The sequence below is a fragment of the Phyllobates terribilis genome, unplaced genomic scaffold (assembly GCF_046119375.1).
Source record: "Phyllobates terribilis strain yellow unplaced genomic scaffold, ASM4611937v1 Scaffold_117__1_contigs__length_5270597, whole genome shotgun sequence".
Classification (NCBI taxonomy): domain Eukaryota; kingdom Metazoa; phylum Chordata; class Amphibia; order Anura; family Dendrobatidae; genus Phyllobates; species Phyllobates terribilis.
In genome coordinates this window covers 3,531,887-3,556,086 of record NW_027362877.1, presented here as the reverse complement: position 1 = coordinate 3,556,086, position 24,200 = coordinate 3,531,887, and the positions used below count along the sequence as shown (strand labels likewise).

At 45.1% G+C, this 24,200-nt stretch overlaps 1 protein-coding gene across 1 annotated transcript; it reads left to right on the top strand.

Annotated features, from left to right (window-relative positions):
* Window positions 1-1,264: 1,264 nt before the first annotated feature.
* On the top strand, window positions 1,265-21,822 carry LOC141201536 (uncharacterized). Its single transcript, XM_073663537.1, has 7 exons — window positions 1,265-1,443; window positions 7,898-8,021; window positions 12,376-12,473; window positions 12,551-12,629; window positions 13,248-13,345; window positions 13,468-13,585; window positions 19,688-21,822. The coding sequence occupies exons 1-7, from the start codon at window positions 1,420-1,422 to the stop codon at window positions 21,562-21,564; spliced, it is 2,418 nt and encodes an 805-aa protein (XP_073519638.1). The 5' UTR covers window positions 1,265-1,419; the 3' UTR covers window positions 21,565-21,822.
* The last annotated feature ends 2,378 nt before the right edge of the window (window positions 21,823-24,200 follow it).

The window sequence follows — 24,200 nt, the reverse complement described above, 5'->3', positions numbered from 1 at the left end:
CGCATGAGGTCACTTCCCATTTGCTGCAGTCTTGTGTTCCAAAATCGTTGCAAATCCACTTTAATTCTGCAAGTAGTTTAACATATTTGCAGATTTGAAGCGTTTCAATGCAAGTCAATGGCGGCGAAAACGCAGCGCTTCTGCAAAATAATTGATGGTGCTGCGTTTTTTTCACCATGAAAAACGGAAGTGGAAATTTGAGCAGCATGAGCACAGCACACGCGGATTATCATTGGGGGACATGGCGGACCTTCTACCAAGCGTTTTTGATGCGTTTCTTCAGTGTTTTTGCTGCTGCAGAAACGCTTCATAAACGCATCGTGGGCACACAGCCTAAGAATTTGACCCATTATCCCCAGTAAAGGGACTTCTGTTTAAGTTCTTTAGGCTTCTTTATGACTGGGGCTCGGGTGCACAGACTACTACCACCATCATCACCCTCTACCTGGAGACATTTACTGGAAAAATATTATATTGTGGAGTTTAATTTGAGAAGAGAGGACTCTTCTCCTGACAGAAAACTGTCCACAGCGAGATACATTGTATACTGCGAGGAGTGCAGCCCCCTGCCATACACCACATGAGATTACCACACTTGTGCGCACTTAAAGGGGTACTCCCATCTCCAAGATCCTATCCCAATATGTAGTAGGTGTAATAATAGTAATATTAGCAAATACCTTCAATTAGGAATGTAGTATAGTATTTTTGATTCGCCACTTACCTCATGTGCAGAGCATCGCAGGACCTTAGGTATCCATGGTTATGTCCACTGATAAAATCACAGTTAGTTGGCTAGCTGCTAGTGGTCGTAACCATGGATACCTAAGGTCCTGCGATGCTCTGCACATGGGGTAAGTGGCGAACCAAAAATACTATACTACATTTCTAATTGAAGGTATTTGCTAATATTATTATTATTATTATTACACCTACTACATATTGGGATGGGATCTTGGAGATGGGAGGACCCCTTTAGCTGAAAAAAAACGAAAGAAATGAACTGGAATATAAATGAGTGTACATGCAGCATGTAAGAGCGTGTTCACACATGGCCCAAATAGGGTCACCGTGTAATTTTGATCAAAATTAAAGTCAAACTAATAAGAATTGAAAAAATTGGCCTAATCAGAAAGGTGAAAACAGTCTCGTGGGTAAAAGTGTTAATAGGAACCTGTAATTAGGTTTTGGGTTAGAAAGCCACAACTATTTCATTATCTCTCTGGGGTTTTGTGTTTTACCACTTTTCTCCATACACAGGATTACACAATAGTGAGGAAGACACCGGGGGAGGGTGTGACTCCCATCATCCATCTCCAGGAGTCAGGAGGGCGGAGCCCGGACCCCATCACAGAGCCTCCCCCGCACCCCCCGATACATGAGAGGAAGAAGAAGAAGATCCTAGAGCTCAGCAACAAGATGATTGAGCTGCTGAGCGGAGAGGTGACTGCTGGGACATTATACAGGACAGCACTGGAGGATTCTGGGTGATGACCGGAGAGGTGACTGCTGGGACATTATACAGGACAGCCCTGGAGGATTCTGGGTGATGACCGGAGAGGTGACTGCTGGGACATTATACAGGACAGCACTGGAGGATTCTGGGTGATGACCGGAGAGGTGACTGCTGGGACATTATACAGGACAGCACTGGAGGATTCTGGGGGATGACCGGAGAGGTTACTGCTGGGACATTATACAGGACGGCACTGGAGGATTCTGGGTGATGACCGGAGAGGTGACTGCTGGGACATTATACAGGATGGCACTGGAGGATTCTGGAGGATGACCGGAGAGGTGACTGCTGGGACATTATACAGGACAGCACTGGAGGATTCTAGGTGATGACAGGAGAGGTGACTGCTGGGACATTATACAGGACAGCACTGGAGGATTCTGGGTGATTACCGGAGAGGTGACTGCTGGGACATTATACAGGACAGTACTGGGGGATGAGCGGAGAGGTGACTGCTGGGACATTATACAGGGCAGCACTGGAGGATTCTGGGTGATGACCGGAGAGATGACTGCTGGGACATTATACAGGACAGCACTGGAGGATTCTGGGGGATGACCGGAGAGGTGACTGCTGGGACATTATACAGGACAGCACTGGAGGATTCTGGGGGATGACCGGAGAGGTGACTGCTGGGACATTATACAGGACAGCACTGGAGGATTCTGGGGGATGACCGGAGAGGTGACTGCTGGGACATTATACAGGACGGCACTGGAGGATTCTGGGTGATGAGCGGAGAGGTGACTGCTGGGACATTATATAGGACGGCACTGGAGTATTCTGGGTGATGACCGGAGAGGTGACTGCTGGGACATTATACAGGACGGCACTGGAGGATTCTGGGTGATGAGCGGAAAGGTGACTGCTGGGACATTATACAGGACGGCACTGGAGGATTCTGGGTGATGAGCGGAGAGGTGACTGCTGGGACATTATACAGGACAGCACTGGAGGATTCTGGGTGATGACTGGAGAGGTGACTGCTGGGACATTATACAGGACAACACTGGAGGATTCTGGGTGATGATCGGAGAGGTGACTGCTGGGAAATTATACAGGACGGCACTGGAGGATTCTGGGTGATGAGCGGAGAGGTGACTGCTGGGTGTTAGAACCTTGCTGTTAGGTTTTTTTTCCTTTGCTGGTCACATGACCTTGTTGGCCTATTTAATCCTGCTCCGCCCTTCTGGCTTTGCTGGACTTCATTGTATATCTACTTTCTAGCTAGCCTGTGCTCTGTATCTAACTCTGTTAGTTTGCTTGGTCTACGGACCTCTAGGTTCTATCTATTTTGTTTGTTCGTCTGTCTGCTGCTATTTCTGTTAGGAGGTGTCCCATATTCCTCCCAGTCCTTAGTACTTGTAGGGATTCCCTCCCCAAATCTATAGGTCTCCGTACAGACTAGATTAGGACTTTAGCAGGTCTGATCGCAGGATCAGGTTCCCTGTTACATCGTAGGGATTCAGCTGAGTCTTATAGTAGGGACAGATCTCCTCTCTTTCCTTAGCTTTGGTAGCAGAACATAACAGTAAGTCCAGCCTGTAAATTCTCTAAGGAAAGATTTTTTTTTGTTCCATCATGGTGTCGGTTCAGGATTTGGCTAAACACCTGCAGGGACTCTCTCTGGAAGTGGCCGAGCTCCGTCAGCACGTGAGTAACTGTCCTGGAGCATATTTCTTGGAGCCTAAGGTATGTTTGCCGGATTTATTTTTTGGTGAACATCGAGAATTTTTTTCATTTAAAAATGCTTGCTTATTGTATTTTCGTTTGAGACCCAAGTCCTCTGGGGATGAATCCCAGCGCGTAGGGTTCATAATGTCACTTTTGCGCAAAGAGCCTCAGGAGTGGGCCTTTTCTTTGCAACCTAGTGATACATGCTTCAGATCAGTGGATAGTTTTTTTTCTGCTTTAGGACTATTATATGATGATCCTGACCGTGTGGCATCAGCTGAGACTGAGTTGAGACGTTTAAAACAAGGATCAGGTAATATGGAAAAATATTGTACACATTTTCGTCGTTGGTCCACTCAAACAGGGTGGAACGATTCTGCTCTGAAAAGTCTATTTCTTGCTGGGCTCAGTGAAAAGGTTAAAGACCTGCTAATTGCTTATCCTACACCTGAGGATTTGCAACAGGCTATGCAATTAGCTATACGGGTGGACAGAAGACTGCGTGCTAGGGTTAATGAGAGCAAATCCTCTGCTATGTCAGTTTCTGGTTATGATAATGTGTGTACTAACAGTGGTGAACCGATGGAGATTGGATCGGTGGCACCTCGCTCTCAAGAAAAACACCGTCGTTTTTCAGAAGGCTTGTGCTTCTATTGTGGAAAATCTGGTCATTTGATTAAAGGCTGTGAGCTTCGTATGAAGAAAGAAAAAAAAATGGTCAGTCACGCCCGTATTGCCTGTTTAAATTCCAAGGGTATATTTTTAGCTGCTTCCACGATTGCTCAGGAAAAATTAATGGAATTTCGGGTGTTTGTTGATTGCGGGTCTACACTGAATGTTATTGATGGGGGATTCGTGGAAAAACTCAATTTAAAACCTGAACCTTTATCATCCCCCATTGCTGTGGTTTCTGTGGATGGCTCCCCTTTGAAGAATATTACTCTCAAGGTCAGTGAATTTCCTCTCACTATTAATGGTGTTCACCATGAGAAATTGGATTTGGTAGTGTTGAATAACTTGCCTTCTCCAGTAATATTGGGTTTGCCCTGGTTAAAATTTCACAATCCTGTACTGGATTGGTCTACCAGTGAAATTAATTCCTGGAGCCATAAATGTTATGACAAGTGTTGTAACGGGCGTATTGCAGCTTTGGATAGGGGAGAATTGCCTGTTCCTATTCAGGATTTTTGGAGAGTTTTTTCTGAGAAAGAATCGCAGGTTTTGCCTCCCCATAGAGACTATGATTGTTCTATTGAATTTGTCCCTGGAGCGACTCTTCCTAAAAGTCGTTTATTTAACCTTACTATTCCTGAGAGGAAGGCTTTGGAGGAATACATACAGACAAGTTTGGCCGCCGGTCACATTAGGCCCTCTAAGTCTCCTGTGGCGGTTGGATTTTTTTTTGTAAAAAAAAAGGACGGCGGTTTACGTCCTTGTCTGGATTTTCGTGAGATTAACAAAATTACGGTACGCAATCCTTACCCACTGCCATTGATTCCTGATCTGTTTAACCAGTTATTGGGGGCCAAGTGGTTCTCTAAAATTGACCTTAAGGGGGCATACAATCTGTTGCGCATGAAGGAGGGTGATGAATGGAAGACTGCTTTTAACACTCCTGTGGGTCATTTTGAGAATCTGGTTATGCCTTTTGGTCTTACTAATGCTCCTGCATTTTTTCAGAATCTGATTAATGACATCCTTAGACCTTTGATCGGTAAAAATGTGGTTGTGTATTTGGATGACATTTTGATTTATTCGCCAGATCTGGAGTCTCATTGGCGGAGCGTGCGTGAGGTATTACAGTTATTAATGGACAATTCGCTTTTTGCTAAGCTGGAGAAATGTGAGTTCGCTGTACAGAGAATTAGTTTTTTGGGCTACATTATCTCCAGCAAAGGTTTTGAGATGGATCCGGTTAAGGTTCAGGCTGTGCAGGAATGGCCTAGGCCTATTGGTTTGAAATCAATACAGAGGTTTTTGGGTTTCGCCAATTACTATAGAAAATTCATAAAAAATTTTTCTAGTATTGTCAAACCTCTGACTGATCTCACCAGGAAAGGTGCTGATGCGGTTCAGTGGTCTTCTGAGGCCATTGAAGCTTTTGTGTATCTCAAGGAGAGGTTCATCTCTGCTCCCATCCTTATGCAGCCTGATGTTACTAGGCCGTTTTTGGTTGAGGTTGATGCTTCCTCTGTGGGGGTTGGCGCAGTATTGTCTCAGGATAACGGGGATGGATTACATCCCTGTGCATTTTTTTCAAAAAAATTTTCGGAGACTGAATTGAATTACGATATTGGTAATCGGGAATTATTGGCTATTAAACTCGCATTTGAACACTGGCGCCACTTCTTGGAAGGTGCGGAATTTCCCGTTCAGGTTCTTACGGATCATAAAAATCTGATATATCTTGACGCTGCCAAGCGCCTGAATGCCCGTCAGGCTAGGTGGGCACTGTTTTTCTCGCGGTTTAATTTCTCCGTTACTTACATCCCTGGTACTAAGAATGTTAAGGCGGATGCCTTGTCTCGCAGTTTTTCTCCCATAGTCGGTGCTGAGAAAGAGGAAAACATTTTACAAGAAGGTGTTGTGATAGCTGCTTTAGACTCCGTTTTGGAAGATGAGATTCTTAAAGCTCAGGAGAATGCCCCATCTAACACTCCTCATGGGAGGTTGTTTGTGCCTGGGACCTTTAGGAGAGATTTGTTTGTTGAGTGTCACGAATCTCGGTTGGCAGGTCATCCCGGAATCTCTGAGACCAAGAGACTGGTGGGTCGCAGTTTTTGGTGGCCTGGATGGCAGAAGGAAGTCATTAAGTGGGTGCGCCAATGTACTATATGTGCTAGATCTAAGTCCTCACATACTCCTGCTGCGGGGTTGCTTTGTCCTTTGGAGGTCCCCAGTGCTCCTTGGACACATTTGGCTATGGACTTTATAACTGACCTTCCCCCCTCTGAGGGTTTTACTGTCATCTGGGTGGTCGTGGACCGTTTTAGCAAGATGTGTCACTTGGTTCCCTTCGTCAAACTGCCCTGCGCTAAAACTCTCGCTAAGGCCTTTGTCAAGGAAATTGTCAGACTTCATGGCGTTCCTACTGACATTGTTTCTGATAGGGGTCCTCAGTTCGTGGCTCGTTTTTGGCGTGCCTTTTGTGACAGGTTGGGAATTCATTTGTCGTTTTCGTCCGGATATCATCCTGAATCTAATGGCCAGACAGAAAGGAAAAACCAGGATGTTGAGCAGTTCTTGCGTTGTTTTGTGGCAGACAATCAAGAGGGGTGGTCTGAGTTTCTGCCACTTGCCGAATTTGCTCTGAACAATCATACATCTTCTTCTGCTGGTTGTTCGCCTTTTTTTTGTTGTTCTGGGAGACATCCGTCGTTTGGGTCGTTCTCCAAGTTGGGATCTGCCGTGCCTGAGGAGGAGAATTTTTCCGGTGATTTGGAAAGAGTTTGGACGGATGTGCGTGGTAATCTTCAGGAGGCCAACAGAAAATCTAAAGACTACTTTGATAGGAAACGACAGGAGGTTTTGTTCGCTGTTGGTGACATGGTTTGGTTGTCCTCTAGGAATCTGCGGTTGAGGATTCCTTCTAAGAAATTGGGTCCCAAGTTTGTAGGGCCCTTTAAGGTGCTTCAGGTTGTCAACCAATCTGCTGTTAGGTTGGAGGTTCCTACCTCCTGGAGAATTAATCCGGTCTTTCATGTCTCTCTGTTAAAAAAAGCTGTTGTGTCGGATGGTGACGCCTCTGCCTCTGTTCCTCCGGTGGTGGAGGACGGGGAATATGAAATTTCTCGCATCCTTGACTCTAGACGGTATAGAGGTAGTTTGCAGTATCTTGTGGCCTGGAAAGGTTTCGGACCCGAGGATAACTCTTGGGTGAGGTCAGATGATGTTTCCGCGTCCAGACTTATCAGAGCGTTTCACAGGAGATTTCCTGATAAGCCTGGTCCTAGGGGATCCGGAGGATCCTCTTAGAAGGGGGGGTACTGTTAGAACCTTGCTGTTAGGTTTTTTTTCCTTTGCTGGTCACATGACCTTGTTGGCCTATTTAATCCTGCTCCGCCCTTCTGGCTTTGCTGGACTTCATTGTATATCTACTTTCTAGCTAGCCTGTGCTCTGTATCTAACTCTGTTAGTTTGCTTGGTCTACGGACCTCTAGGTTCTATCTATTTTGTTTGTTCGTCTGTCTGCTGCTATTTCTGTTAGGAGGTGTCCCATATTCCTCCCAGTCCTTAGTACTTGTAGGGATTCCCTCCCCAAATCTATAGGTCTCCGTACAGACTAGATTAGGACTTTAGCAGGTCTGATCGCAGGATCAGGTTCCCTGTTACATCGTAGGGATTCAGCTGAGTCTTATAGTAGGGACAGATCTCCTCTCTTTCCTTAGCTTTGGTAGCAGAACATAACACTGGGACATTATACAGGACAGCACTGGAGGATTCTGGGTGATGACTGGAGAGGTGACTGCTGGGACATTATACAGGACAGCACTGGAGGATTCTGGGTGATGAGCGGGGAGGTGACTGCTGGGACATTATACAGGACAGCACTGGAGGATTCTGGGTGATGAGCGGAGAGGTGACTGCTGGGACATTATACAGGACAGCACTGGAGGATTCTGGGTGATGAGCGGAGAGGTGACTGCTGGGACATTATACAGGGCAGCACTGGAGGATTCTGGGTGATGGCGGTGTCGTTGTTGTCAGGTTCCTATAAGGTGTCAGGACGTCGCTGTCTATCTCTCCATGGAGGAGTGGGAGTATCTAGAAGGACACCAGGATCGGTACCAGGAGGTGATGATGGAGGAGCTCCGGCCTCTGACATCACCAGGTGAGAGGAGACTCTTGTTGGCTCCGGGGGATGTGATGACGTCTCTCGGCCTCGTCCTATAATAGATGATTTTTCTCCAGACTTGCTCTGGTTTTCTCTACATTTTCTCACAGCTTTCATTCCCTGATTCTTCTCTTCTGATCTGTGAGTCGCGGTTTCTCCGCTGTCGTCTTCATCAGTCTTGAGTCTTCGTCCTCGGCGGCTTCTTTCAGAATCTTTCACCTTCCTTAGAGCATCGGTCACATTTTGTCTGCAGATTTCCCAATGGAATTTTTCATAAAGTCCCACATTCAATATAACAGCGGATCGTCCTTTGCTTTCCTTATGAGGAGGTCAGAGTTCTCGTTAAGTTCTTTCAGAGCTCGTTGCTCTGATATCATTAGATTATGATATTTCTGTCCTTGAAATTTTGTGTTCCTTTTTAATGTAAGTAGTTCATCTTCAATCATTTCCTAGAAAACATCCAAGACTGGTGGACGAGACTTGACCGGATAGTAATGGAGATTTTTTTTACAACAAACGATTGAAAGTAACTGTCTGTTGTGTTGAATCGCTGGAGTTTTATGATCAAGAAGTAAACCCCGTTCATCAAAAGTTCCAGTTCTATTGGGAACATTATCATGAGAAACTTCTTGTAACGAGTTCTCCATGTTCTCATTCTGTTCATTGACCATGAAATGACAACGCAAAGTGAAAGTTCTCACAAATTTATTCACATCTAATAAAGTTCTATGAACGTCAAACTCAATTGTCGGGGAGAAGGTTAAGCCTTTGGATAGAACTGTAACTTCAGCCTCTGTTAATTACTGTCACTAAAGAGATGAAGCGTTTTCTTCAAAGGCCTAAAAATATATCTTTATTATTAACAAATAAAAAAAAACCATATAGAGGAATACCATATATATTCATATACAAATACAATATATACAAAAAGTGAGGTACAAGTTCAGGAAGAACAATGGTGGTATACCTGGATATAACACTTGGTGTACTGCACTGCTACATCTAAGGCCCAGACCAAAGGTGAAATTATCCTATTAAGTAAATACGAAATATGGGTCCAATTATATGTTAGAGAGTATACTAATGCGTAAAGGTCCATAGCATACATCACATAAGTAATATATAATATCAGTTATTTATATCATTATAATGAAAAAGTTTCTGACTAGAGAAACACTATCACAAGTAAGCATTATACCTCATAGACATAAAGGATATAGTAATAAACATATAAAGTGATAGGTTCAGTCAGTATGCTGGGCAAAGGTGATACAAATAAGCATCAACAGACCAAGTGCAATAGGACACAATAGATAGACATAATGGTAATGTTACCAGCAGTGCAGGAAACCAGGGACCCAACCAGCAAAGGCTAAACAGACAGCTGCAGGCTGATATTAATAGCCTGGGAATTGGATATTGTCCCCCTCCCAGTGCAAGAACACCAGCACTCAGCTGCCCAAGAATTGGCGCATCCATAAGATGCACCATTTCTGGCGCCTAGCCTCGGCTCTTTCCACTTGCCCTGGTGCGGTGGCGAGTGGGGTAATACTATTGGGGTTGATGTTAGCTTTGTAATGTTTGCCGACATTGAGCCCAGGGGTTAGTAATGGAGAGGTGTCTATAAGGCACCCCTATTACTAACCCCGTAAGTTTAGTTAAAAAAACACACACAAAGCAAAGTCCTTTAATTGAAATGAACACTTCGAGACCCTCTTTTACCCTTTATAAAGATCAAATTAAAATACAAAATAATCCTCACCTGTCCGCAGATAATCCTTATGTGATGCTGTCCCAGCAAAAATCCCCAGCCGTGCTACATCTGGATTGTTTGATGTGACCGCTCAGCAAGCCAGTAGCGTGAGAATGCTCCTGCAGTGTCTAGCGCTGCTCTGACTAAGGTCACCGGAGTTCATAGCCGATGAGCTCTGCTCACCTTACTGACGTCACTGCTCGCTGCACTGACTAGTGTGTCCTGGCTGGCGTGCTGAGCCATCGCTCAACACACCATACAGATGTAGCAGAGCTGGAGTTCGTCACGGGACATCATCAGTATGGATTATCTGCCGACAGTTCAGGATGACTTTGTTTTTTGTTTTTTTTTCTTTGGATATTATTAAATGGGTAAAAGGGTCGGGAAGTGTTTTGTTCAAATAAAGGACTTTGCTCTGTGTGTGTGTTTTTTACTTAAACTGATGGAGGTTAGTAATGTGGGTGTCTTGTAGACGCCTCTCCATTACTAACCTTGGGCTTGAGATCAGCTGACATCACAAAGCTGACATCAACCCCAATATTATTACCCCATTTGCCACTGCACCAGGGAAAGTGGGAAGAGCCGAGGCTAATGGATGCGCCATTTTTTGGGCGGCTGCAGGCTGATGTTATTAGTTTGGGAGGGGGTACAATATGCATGGCCCCTTCCTAGGCTATTAATACCAGCCTGCAGCTGTCTGCCTAGCCTTTTCTGGTTATTAAAAATAGAAGGGGCCCCCACATCATTTTTTTGGGAGGGGGTCACCCCTTGTTAATAACCAGTAAAGGCTACGCAGATGTTAATATTAATCCCCTGGGAAGATCTATGTATATTAATGTTTATTACCCGCTTCCCAGACTATAAGCATCAGCTGTCCGCTTTCCCCCTTTGCTTTTTTTACTTTAAATTCTTTAATTATTAGCTAAATCCATGTACAGCAGCTCCACACGCCCTGCCCTGATGATATATCTCACTGACTCATTTCTATCTTTCTACATCTATAAAAAAAATGTTTTATTAGTTAGAAAATTAGCCTGAAATGTCAGAGAATGACCGTCTGTAAAAGCTGATGTTATAAACGCGTTTGATACGGATGTCATACAGATGCGAGACAGGTGAGAGAAGTCGCATCGTACTCGCAAGACAATCATCCTACTGTTCAGGAAGATCCGACCAATTTTATTTCACCCGATGAGTGCGATCCCTTAAATGCGACATGTTAGTAACGGCTGATTGACGTCAAACTGGCCATAGATATAAGTATTGGGGAGCAGGACTGCAGACTTAAAATGCAAAAGGGGGAGAAAGGAGGAAACTTAAAATTGGTTTTGTAAATTTTGTTTGAAAAATAAGAAATTGCTGATTAAACTTTTAGCAAAAAAAATAAATCTGATGTGAAGTAGACATGTGGTAAATGTTAGTTATACCATACAAAATAGTTAATACATATCTGGTTTAAAGGCATAAAAATTAAAAGTCCAACATTTTTTTTGTAAAATTTTCGATATTTTCATAAATAAACGCAAAAAAAAAGCCAAATCCTAAATTTACCACTAACATGAAGCACAATGTGTCACGAAAAAACAGTTTCAGAATCAGCGGGATCCGTTGAAGCTCCAGAGTTATTACCTCCATAAAGTCACACTGGTCAGAATTGTAAAAAATTGGCCCGGTCAGGAAGGTGAAAACAGACACGAGAGTGACGGGGTTAAAGGGATGTTTGTCAGAAGAATATGTATTATGGAGCTTTTCTGTGGCATCGGACCAGACAATCTCTCCTTGGCTCCCCGTGTGCATCAGTAAGCGCCCATGACCCCGGTGCCTGCTCTCTAGTTGTCCTTTCTACACATTGATAGGTACTAACCGCTGCGTACCGGGTGCTCCCCACAACACCGTCCTTCCGGGCGCTGTGACTTCATCCGTCAGCCGTACATGTGCCCTTTTTTCCTCCTTCAGAGACAAACGCAGAACTTTCCGCGCACTTGCTGCCTATTTTAGTGTTTTTATGGAGGCGGATGTGGAGATTTATCTCTATTTAAAGAAGAATAAGAAAGCGGTAACTCATCTTTTAATAGAACGGAAGGTTCTCTCCTCTTAGAGTGATCCCAGAGGATCCTGTCCAGGAGGGAGGCCGTGTCCTCATGGTGACATCATGAGATCTCAAAATACAATCACTGGTAAATGGTCACTGTCCTTCCCCCAATCTCCATACAGTGAATTAGGAGAGAAGAAACCGATGGATGGAAATGTGGAGCTTGCTCCAGCTCCTCTGTGGTTCCATCCCTGGAGACGAAACTTGGAGAAGTTGTGTTTCTTAGTACGGCTCCTCCATCTGACTGACGAGGGTCTTCTCTGTCCCTCTCCTCAGGGTCCTCATCCTCTGAGTGCAGAGCAGAGAGCATTAGGCTTTGGCCTCGCTGATTATCACTTCATACTTGAGGCCCACAATGTGCTGGGACCTCTGTACCGGTGGTGAGGACCACAACAATGTAATTTATTCCCTGATACATAAACATAGAATTACCGGTTCTGAGAGACGGATCTCATATATAGACAGATACACAGCAGGTCATGTATTCAGTCTCTGTGTCTCCACAGATGGATCCAGGAGGAGAAATCCACCAGAGAGATGTCCCCGTCCTCTGCATCCCCAGGACTGTCCGGAGGAGAATCACAACATCCTAGAGGATCATCAGGTAGATGACACTGAACCCCCACAACATCTGACCATGAAGTGATGGGACCTGAGCTCATCTTACATTTTTATTTTTAGGGTGACGATCTGGTTGATATTAAGGTTGAGGTTATACATGGACCACAAGAGGCGACCGCAATATGGGCCGATCAGCAGGGTGAGGAGGGAGACTGTCATGTCTGTTCTGTGGTCACCTACTACTACTCCCATAATTTCATCATAACATGTGTGGTAGATCGCTCACACGGACACGGGTACACTGTTTCTTTAAAAACTTCTCGTTGGTTTATTAAAATGCAGCATAAACCAACACTGAGTCCATAAAAGAAATCACGGCCCTTTGGCCAAAACAGGAAAACAAAGCAAAATGGTAACACAAAAGCACAGTCTTTGTGATAGCAGGGATCCACCTTCTGAGAGTTCAGCAACTCCAAATGGTTCAGGAAAAACAAACACAAGATCCTCTCTGGAGCTAGCTTCTCCAGACACTGAACACTGAATGCCTCAGTAGGACTTGTATTTAAACCAAAGACCACACTCTGAGATGGAGATATGGTGAATGACCTCCCACCCTTCACAATGATCATTCACAAAAAACACTCCCTTTTAACATGGAAGTTTAACCTCTTTAAGCAAATAACATGTTGGAGCAAATTTCATGGTTTCAATTCACAGAAGATAATAGCCTCCGTGAAATATATCTTCCCTCTATCACTTTACTAGTAACTTTGTCACACATGACACAATCTATTCCGTTACTGTGTGTTTCCTACAGATGGATTCAGGAGGAGAAATCCACCAGAGAGATGTCTCCGTCCTCTGTATCCCCAGGACTGTCCAGAGGAGAATCACAACATCCCGGAGGATCATCAGGTAGACGGAGCTGAGCCCTGTACCGGATCTGTATATGGGGGGACATTTCTGATCCAGGTCATAGATGTCACAGATTTAGGTGGTTTCTTGTATTGTGCTGATTGTTACATCTGATATATCAGGAGGAAGATCCAACTAAGAATAAAGTGAAGGATGAGACAGAAGAAGAAGCGATAACGAGGAGGGATCAGCCGTGTGTGAGTGACGGGAAGGAGGAGATTCCGGTACATGTTTTCACAGGTATGTAATAATGACCGGCGTGTGATGATGATGATGACCGGCGTGTGATGATGATGATGACTGGTGTGTGATGATGATGATGACCGGCATGTGATATCGTGTGGAGTCTCCAGTGCAGTGAAGCTTTATCCGCTGTCCTCATCACAGCAGAAGCGTCCGGTGATGGCGCGGCTGCTCCTGTAGAGTCCGGCTGTGCACCGATGAATAACGGGGCCGCCTTCACACCTCTTCTTAATGATTTTGGAAGCACATAGTTAGTTTTCCTTCACCTTCTATAATATTCTTTCCATCCTTTACGTCCATATTTTTCTTCCACAAGTCCGTGCTGCCATATAAATGACTGAGCTTGTGTTCCAGGTTATGAATCTCCCCTTCCTATGGATCTCGGTGATGTAGCAGCCTCTGCCTGGTGCTGACGAGTGACGGCACATGTCACATGTAGTGTCGTCCTACCTGTCGCCTCTGTTTGCCTCCCACTGCCTCCTACACTGAGGCCGGCGTTCTGGTCCCTCCTCATCCAGGCCGGCCGCCCAGTGGCATGAAGACCCCTATGGTAAGTCAGTAAGTGCCGTGCTATGGAGGTGTGGGTCAGACATACGGCTGTCGTCCCTCTGCCACTATGGAGGCCATCTTGGATGTAGGAGGACCAGAACACCGGTCTCAGTCGGAGACAAGCGGAGGACACCAGGTAGGTGACAGTACATGACAGATGTTTAGTCCTCTGTGCCGGGTGGAGAATTGCTTCATCACAAAAGGGATTAGGAGCTCGTATCTACAAACAGCTGCGATGGCCGCATCTAGAGTTGTCGTTATCTTACATCATGTTGGTTTTTGAGACCTGGTTCAATCAACATATAAACATGGAGACTAAATACTACCCAGAGGGGGCGCCCTTCACCATGCACGGATTATATCCCCTGTCAGCGTCTCATTTATGGTGAATCTTGTAATATGGAGAGATTCACTATATGGAGAATAGTATTGGGCCACACGCATTAATCACTGCAGTCTGGCTTGTCCTTCAGGCCCTGTTGTCCCCCCGGTGTATAATATCCAGCCCTGTCCCACCCCCCAGTGTATAACATGTGGCTCCTCGGTGTGTATTGGTTACAATGACAACTGCTGGGTATATAGATCCTGGGGGGCACACTCAGGGGGTGATATGTGCTGGACAGGCCACATGTTATACAGGGGTTATATTCACAATAACCAGGGTGTACTTTATTATAAGAGCACATTGTGATTTTGGGAACGTCCCTTTAGAAGAATCTTCACTCTCGGTCTCTACAGACAAACAAGATGTCGTCTAGGAATCGTCCCCCCATCTGAGCCTCTAACGTGAATAAATAATTCTCTTTCCAACAGTAAAATACATAAATTACCAAAAGAAGGTAAGAAGACGTCCTCATCCAGGTTCCGAAAGTTTTAAGTTTTTTTTTTTTTACCAATAAATTGGATGAAATTCTTTTTCCGACAAGAATTGTTACCAAAGAAAGAAACTGCTGCTCAGATTCCCGGCCGTTCCTCCGACATTTATGAATGACATGATAACCGGGTGTCACCGTTCTCCATACATGTGTCCCCACACTTCTCACACTCAGCGCTGATTGGACAATGTAGGGGAACAATGGTAACGCCCAGTTGTCAGTATTTCCTTACATTTATAGGGTGAATAGCAGGAGAACTGCGCAGCTTAGTGACCAATAACATTATGACTCCGGAAATGAGAGGACGAGAAAGTAAAAAAAAAACTAAATTAAAAATCAATAAAGAAAAAATGTGTCTGTAAGGCCGATAATGGGGGAAATGATTTACAGATAAAATGACCAAACAACTTACAATCGTAGAATGTTCTGGTTGGAGGGGACCACCTCCAGGGTCCCCGTATCCAGCCCCCTGCTCAATGCAGGACTCACCATCTCAGACAGATGTCTGTCCGGCCTCTGTTGGATTGTTTTCTCCATTCTTGATGGTTTATTTCTCATTACTGACCTCGCTGTATGAGGAGCTTTTTTGTGGGGGATGAGTTGTATTTCTCATCTTGTTACTTTATCATCTTTGTTCTGCTGTTATTTTTTAGAATTTTTCTCTCATGAGCTGCACAAGTTGAGTGATAAAACGACCGTCCACCCTGAGACTGAGAAGTGACTATACGGTTATCATATATAGACTCCCTTCCTTGTGTCCTCCATTTGCCTCCTGTAACGGTGAACCGATGGAGGAAACCTGGCAGGTCCTAATAATAAGGCGCTTACACACAGTCTCCATACAGCCGGTCCCAGAGGTTTCCCGGCTTCCATCTTTTCACCACTGTACAGTGATCTGGACTTACAGCACAGACACCGGGGCTGCTCCACATAGTAGTGCTGGCTGGTAGAGCGAGCTGGCAGAAGAAGGCCGACATGTAAGATCTGACCCAAAGATGGCAGGTACTAGACAATCAAGAAGCGGGACGAGGTCAGAATCAGGAAGCCGAGTAACAATGGTCCTGTAGATGGAGGCCTAAGTCATCCCGGGGTATTATGGAAGCCAGACAAGGTTACCAAAGACAAACAGGAGCAATGAACCCAGGTGCAGAATACATCTGTAACTGGTGACGCCCCGCAGACTGCTGGGAGATTAATAGGATGTGGCGCTGCCCCATAGGTCACAGCACAGGAAAGGCAGGGGAGGGTGGGGTAGACGTATTACTGCCCTCCCCATACCACTGCACTGGCCGCCCTGGAAGCCGGGGGAAGGGACCACCGATCTGAGGGGGCAGCGGAGGGCAGAGGACCCCATAGGGGACTGTACAGGGAAATGTGTAGTGTTCAGTCCCGGGGTGGAGGGTCGCTGTAACTGCGGTAATACAACTGATCCAAGCCAATAACAATATATTTATTTCATTTTCTTTTAGGACTTTTCTACAATAAATACTTTGTTTCTTTTCAGACATTTTTGTGTTACCAAATCCTGGCGGCCATAAACCATAAGCGATGTATTGTTACATGGTGACAGTATTCCTCATTGTTCCCATATAATATACACAACGTCCTGATCAGTCTTTATTACACAAGAATAAGAGGAATAAACTTCATGAATTGTAAGAATAGACGAGATGGAAATAGGAGACTTTCTCCCCGGAGTCTCCACAGAAATCTGCGTATTTCTTCTTCCGTCTCAGGATTCTCAGTTCCGGGGAAAAATCTCTATTCAGTTAGGAAACATTGTTCCATCACTGAGATCGGAGGTGACGGCCGCTCCTGATAAGATTCTGTGTAGGGGGAGGGGAGAGGAGGGCGGGGCTAGAGGCCGAGCTCCTCCCATCTTCATGAACTCTGACCAGTAGTGACCGTCCTCTCCTATCTCAGTAATGGGACGCGTACACCCGGCGTCAGAGGCTCAATGCAGTGAGGAGGAGAAGCCGCGTGCATGCGGTAGGTTTGTCATGTTCTCAAGACCCCAAAGCCGTGATGACATGCTAAGTGGGGCGACTACTCTGGGGTCACGAACGCCTCATCGACAAGTCAAAGGCCTCATTTACATATCATAAACTTTGACTCTGGGGTCACGAACGCCTCATCGACAAGTCAAAGGCCTCATTTACATATCATAAACTTTAGAAATACAATACTTTTTCTATAGATCTGTTTGTGTGTTTAATGTAATAGAGATGTTAGGCGGAGAGTTTATATCTGCATACACAGCTGCTGCGGGTTCTGGGGGCACAGGGAACGGACAGTTTCCCTTTAAACATCATTTTTAAGGACATATATTGTGTGTTTTGGGCAGGGGCGGATGTATCACATGTCCAGTAGGTTCAGCTGCATAAAGACCAAGTAATGTAGGGAGGCTCCAGGGGATAAGGAGGATCCGTGGTGTAGGGAGGCTCCAGGGGATAAGGAGGCTCTGTGGTGTAGGGAGGCTCCAGGAGATAAGGAGGCTCTGTGGTGTAGGGAGGCTCCAGGGGATAAGGAGGATCCATGGTGTAGGGAGGCTCCAGGGGATAAGGAGGATCCATGGTGTAGGGAGGCTCCAGGGAATAAGGAGGATCCGTGGTGTAGGGAGGCTCCAGGGGATAAGCAGGCTCTGTGGTGTAGGGAGGCTCCAGGGGATAAGGATAATCCATGGTGTAGGGAGGCTCCAGGGGATATGGAGGATCCGTGGTGTAGGGAGGCTCCAGGGGATAAGGAGGATCCATGGTGTAGGGAGGCTCCAGGGAGTAAGGAGGATCCGTGGTGTAGGGAGGCTCCAGGGGATAAGCAGGCTCTGTGGTGTAGGGAGGCTCCAGGGGATAAGCAGGCTCTGTGGTGTAGGGAGGTTCCAGGGGATAAGGAGCCTCTGTGGTGTAGGGAGGCTCCAGGGGATAAGCAGGCTCAGTGGTGTAGGGAGGCTCCAGGGGATAAGCAGGCTCTGTGGTGTAGGGAGGTTCCAGGGGATAAGGAGGCTCTGTGGTGTAGGGAGGCTCCAGGGGATAAGCAGGCTCAGTGGTGTAGGGAGGCTCCAGGGGATAAGCAGGCTCTGTGGTGTAGGGAGGCTCCAGGGGATATGCAGGCTCTGTGGTGTAGGGAGGCTCCAGGGGATAAGGATGATCCATGGTGTAGGGAGGCTCCAGGGGATAAGGAGGATCCATGGTGTAGGGAGGCTCCAGGGGATAAGCAGGCTCTGTGGTATAGGGAGGCTCCAGGGGATAAGGAGGCTCTGTGGTGTAAGGAGGCTCCAGGGGATGATGAGGATCCGTGGTGTAGGGAGGCTCCAGGGAATAAGGAGGCTCCGTGGAGTAGGGAGGCTCCAGGGGATAAGGAGGATCCATGGTGTAGGGAGGCTCCAGGGGGTAAGGAGGATCCGTGGTGTAGGGAGGCTCCAGGGGATAAGGAGGCTCCGTGGTGTAGGGAGGCTCCAGGGGATAAGGAGGATCCGTGGTGTAGGGAGGCTCCAGGGGGTAAGGAGGATCCGTGGTGTAGGGAGGCTCCAGGGGGTAAGGAGGATCCGTGGTGTAGGGAGGCTCCAGGGGATAAGGAGGATCCGTGGTGTAGGGAGGCTCCAGGGGATAAGAAGGATCCGTGGTGTTGGGAGGCTCCAGGGGGTAAGGAGGATCCATGGTGTAGGGAGGCTCCAGGAGATAAGAAGGATCCGTGGTGTAGGGTGGTTAATGGAATATGGAGGCTCCAGAGGGGACATGGAGGCCCATTTGCACTACAGGTTGCTCACATGCTGGAATCGTTCCACTTTCTACCACTGTAGATTTTTCTTCTCAGACATTGGGAGAAGGACTCCCCTGGGTCCGGTAATTAGGATTTAACCCTGTAATATGATTTCGGTGCTATTTCATTCTTCTAAGGGTTCGTATCATGTCCTTAGTAGGGTTGAGCAAGTATGTTCTGTCCGAGAGTGCTCGGGCCGAGCTCCGAGTATTTACAGCTGCTCGGTGATAATGTTAAATCGCTCCCGTGTGCATGATTTGCAACTGTTTGACAGTTTTATTACATGTGAGGAATGTGTAAGAACTAGACATTCCTCACATGTAATAAAGCTGTCAAACAGTCGCAAATCATGCACATGGGAGGGATTCAACCTTATCACTGAGCAGCTATAAATTCTCGGTGCTCGGCCCGAGCATACTAAGCGAGAGGGTTAATAGAACATACTTGCTCAACACTAGTCCTTAGGCATACTGTGGACATGATTACGGTGGCCACCTTTATGAGGTCCACCTTTCTGATTAGTCAATCTCATTTGCATACGGTAATGTAAGATTAAAACTCAATTTTTAATTGCGTGGACACTTTTCTACACTGAGGGTATGATGGGAAGCTTGAGAGAGTGAAATGGCACTGGTGGTACATTAAGGGGGTAAATCCTGATGACAGGTTCCCTTTAAGAACTGTCTATTTGCTGTCTAATCTCTGGTACCCCTGACTTGTGCCAATGTCACCAGATTATAAGTGTCATTCACTTTACCCGTCATTGTGTTAATGTTATGGCATGTAGTTGTCTTCCTTATTACCGGTACTTTCACTGACGAGGGTCTTTATTGTGAGATCCAGAAAATTCTTTTAGAATAGAAATCCCTTTTGTGTTGTAGATTAGATGTGATTTTTTTTCTATCTTTCATCCCTACAGGAAATCCTTGTGGGAATAACGGTTCATCACTAAATTGTAAAAAAGAAGATATCTGGAAGCACTCTAATGGAGGAAACCTCATCACCCTTCCTGCACCTCCTGGACTTCACAGCACTTCACCTTATTATAATCCTCCTGATCATGAGGAATCATCTCCTGAGCAATCTCACATTGTTACCACAATTCCAGGTGACACAGTGGATACAAGATTTCAGTGTGACAAGCAATTTACTAAATGCTCAGCTCAGACACAAAGAAAACACAAAGGAGAAAAGCCATACTCCTGTTCAGAATGTGGGAAATGCTTTACAAATCAAACAAAATTTGTTATACATCAGAGAAGTCACACAGGAGAGAAGCCATATTCATGTTCAGAATGTGGGAAATGCTTTACAGATAAAGGGAATCTTATTAAACATCAGAGAATTCACACAGGAGAGAAGCCATATTCATGTTCAGAATGTGGGAAATGCTTTACCGATAAAGGGAATCTTATTAAACATCAGAGAATTCACACAGCAGAGAAGCCGTATTCATGTTCAGAATGTGGGAAATGCTTTACATATAAATCAAAATTTATTATACATCAGAGAATTCACACAGGAGAAAAACCATTTTCATGTTCAGTATGTGGGAAATGCTTTACAGATAAAGGGACTCTTATTAGACATCAGAAAACTCACACAGGAGAGAAGCCATATTCCTGTTCAGAATGTGGGAAATGCTTTACATATAAATCAAAACGTGTTATACATGAGAGAATTCACACAGGAGAAAAGCCATTTTCATGTTCGAAATGTGGGAAGGTCTTCATAGGTAAATTAAGTCTTGTGATGCACAAGAGAAGTCACACTTTGGAGAAGCTGTATTCATGTTCAGAATGTGGGAAATGCTTTACATATAAATCAAGATTTATTATACATCAGAGAATTCACACAGGAGAAAAACCATTTTCGTGTTCAGTATGTGGGAAATGCTTTACAGATAAAAGGACTCTTATTAGACATCAGAAAACTCACACAGGAGAGAAGCCATATTCCTGTTCAGAGTGTGGGAAATGCTTTACATATAAATCAAAATGTGTTATACATGAGAGAATTCACATAGGAGAAAAGCCATTTTCATGTTCGGAATGTGGGAAGGCCTTCACAAGTAAATTAAGTCTTGTGATGCACGAGAGAATTCACACTGGGGAGAAGCTGTATTCATGTTCAGAATGTGGGAAATGCTTTCCAACTAAATCAAGATTTATTATACATCAGAGAATTCACACAGGAGAAAAACCATTTTCATGTTCAGTATGTGGGAAATGCTTTATTGATAAAAAGACTCTTATTAGACATCAGAAAACTCACACAGGAGAGAAGCCGTATTCATGTTCAGAATGTGGGAAATGCTTTCCAGCTAAATCAAGATTTATTATACATCAGAGAATTCACACAGGAGAGAAGCCATTTTCATGTTCAGTATGTGGGAAATGCTTTATTGATAAAAAGACTCTTATTAGACATCAGAAAACTCACACAGGAGAGAAGCCATATTCCTGTTCAGAATGTGGGAAATGCTTTACAGAGAAATCAAAATGTGTTAGACATGAGAGAATTCACACAGGAGAAAAGCCATTTTCATGTTTGGAATGTGGGAAATGCTTTATAGATAAAGGGACTCTTATTAAACATCAGAAAATTCACACAGGAGAAAAGCCATTTTCATGTTTGGAATGTGGGAAGGCCTTCACAGGTAAATTAAGTCTTGTGATGCACGAGAGAAGTCACACTGGGGAGAAGCCGTATTCATGTTCACTATGTGGGAAATCTTTTGTAAAGAAATCGTATCTTGTTAGACATGAGAGAAGTCATACAGGAAAGAAACTGTAATCATGTACACTGTGTGTTTTAAAATTTTTAATAAAATTGCTCAGAATAATGAGTACACCCCTTTGATAAGTAAGATTGTCATTAATCTCACTGAATACCAGAACAATTTCTAAAATTTTCCTTTCCCCCATGACCAGCGCCACACGAGAGAGGGAATTCACCCAATAAGGACAGGAAGCGTACTGAATAAGAGGGCTGCACCTCTACCCCGCATCATTTTGGTTTCCTGTCCATGAGGGAACCTGAAGCTGAAGAATCAGGAGAGGAAAGTTAAAGGAGAAACTTACCCAGGCCTTGCCTGGAAGAAAGGCTCCTTGGCTATAGTGCCGGTGTCGGGTCCTGGAAGCGCCACCGCTGGTCACTTGAGGGCTCATGTAGATGCGAGCACCGAAGTCCTTTTTGAAGCCTGCTGGCTCCAACAATGTCCCAGGCTTGCGCATGTGCAGGACGCCCTGGGATTGGTGCGCCCTGATGAAGAGCATGCCGGAGACTTCTGACCTGAAGTGTTGGATTTCACTTCCAGGGGGTCTGGAGAAGGCATGCACAAGGGGGTGGGGGAGTTGCTGTGGCTGGTCCCTCTTTTAAAATCACGCCTGACTGCCAAAAGAGTGGGTTTGCTCTGGCTCTCCTTCCCCACGTGATATGGAGGAACGGCAGTGCCAGGATCAGAGTTCACACAGCAATGGCAGTCTCATGAGTTGCAGAAGTGACAGTACCACCAACCATGAATAATGGTGTGATTTGATCCAGCCTCTGAATCTGGTACCCTTATTAAACTCCAGAATGCTGACTGATCTTTGTGAAATTTCACCATGGTAATTAAGTCCCTTTTTCTTGTCTCTAATTACTAGGAACGGCTTAAGAAATGTGGCACAAAAGAATAAGGAGTGAACCCTTTGTAGGGATAAGTTACCTGACTTGTGGCAGAAAAGACTCTGTGCAGATTGTATACAGAAAACCAGATGTGAAGAATCCACTAACTTCATGGATTTGAGATCCGTGATCAGGGCACAAGTTAAGAATTCCCTTGAGACCCTTATTCATAAAAAAAGGAATAGAAAGGGAAGGAAGGGGTCCAAAAAACTATCACCTGATTTAGATGAATCTATAAAGTCGGAAGGTGAATGTGGATCGGATTCTTGTTCCTTTTCATTCTTTAATGGCGATACAGGGGGTAGGCCATGCTTTCCTATAAAAGTCGCAGATAGGTTGATTAAGGCTGTGAGAGCTACCATGGGCATCTCGGATCCTAAGACCCCCAAATCCATACAAGAGTTCATGTTTTCTGGATTAGAGCAAAAAAAAGAGGCGCATATTTATAATTAATGAAAAGATTCAGGCTCTCATTAAGAGAAAAAAATGAGGAGAAATGGTTCACTACCATCATCTTCTAAGAGAAGATGCCAAAACAAGACTCATGGAATAAGATCCCAAAGATAGACGTAGCAGTGGCCAATTCATCCAGAAAATCTACCTTGCCTTTTGAGGATGTGAGTATTCTGAAAGACCATCTGGATAGAAAGGCAGATGGTTACTTAAGACACACCTGGGAGTCCTCGGTGGGTGCCCTGAAGCCAGCGGTCTCTACGACCTGTACAGCCAGATCTATGATTATCTGGTTGCAACAACTAGAAGGTCAACCGAAGGATAATGTCCCAAAGGAAAAGATCCTGGCTGATGCAGGGAGCAGCAGCTTTTATTGCAGATGCCTCAAAAGACTCAGTGAGGCTGGCAGCCAGGCTAGCGGGCCTCTTTATTGCCACTCGTAGGGCGCTATGTGTAAAAAGTTGGCCTGGGGATGTCCAGTCAAAGACCAAACTGTGTTCAATCCCATGTGATGGGGCTTTCTTTTTGGTCAAGTTTTGGATGACATCTTGGACAAAGCTGGAGATAAAAAGAAAGGATTCCCCAGTTTGCCTATCCCAGAATACAGGAGTACCTTTTGAAATAGAAGATACAGCTGGAAAAGACCTCCTAGGGATCAGGGAAATAGGAAGTCAGAAGACTAAAAAAAAGGTTTCATGTTTGGGGGGCCGCCTTCAGGGGGAAGGAAGTCTTCCCAGTGATGTCATTCCCCCGGAAGGAGGAATGCTTTCCCTTTTCCTCCATGCGTACGAATAAAATTCATCCCATGTCTGGATTCTAGGGATAGTGGAAGCAGACCTAAAATTGGAATTCCAGACTATCCTTCCACCCCTGCGAACCTTCATGGTGACACCTCTCCGAAGGTCTTCAAAGCAATAGTTAGTCCTGGAGGCAGCGTTTTTGGTCCTCTTGGAGGTACCCATAGAAGAATAAGGAAAGGGATTATATTCCCCCCTTTTCTTGATAAAGAATCTGGATGGCACTTTCAGAACTATAGTAAATTTGAGAGGTCTTGTAAAGTGTAGAATTCAGTGTATATGGAGTCTTGGAATGAGTGCAAGGAAGTACAAGAAACACAGGTCTTGATAAAGTAATATTCTTGTATTACGTCATACAAGCAGATGCACAGTAATATACAAGTCTCTGAGCAAAAGGGAACACCTCCTGGTGTAACTGGATTAACCCCGGATTCCCCGGAGTTGCAAAAGGCACAACAACAAAAGACAGTCTTTAAGCAATAAGCAAAGTCTCTCTTACGGGTGCTGAGAAGT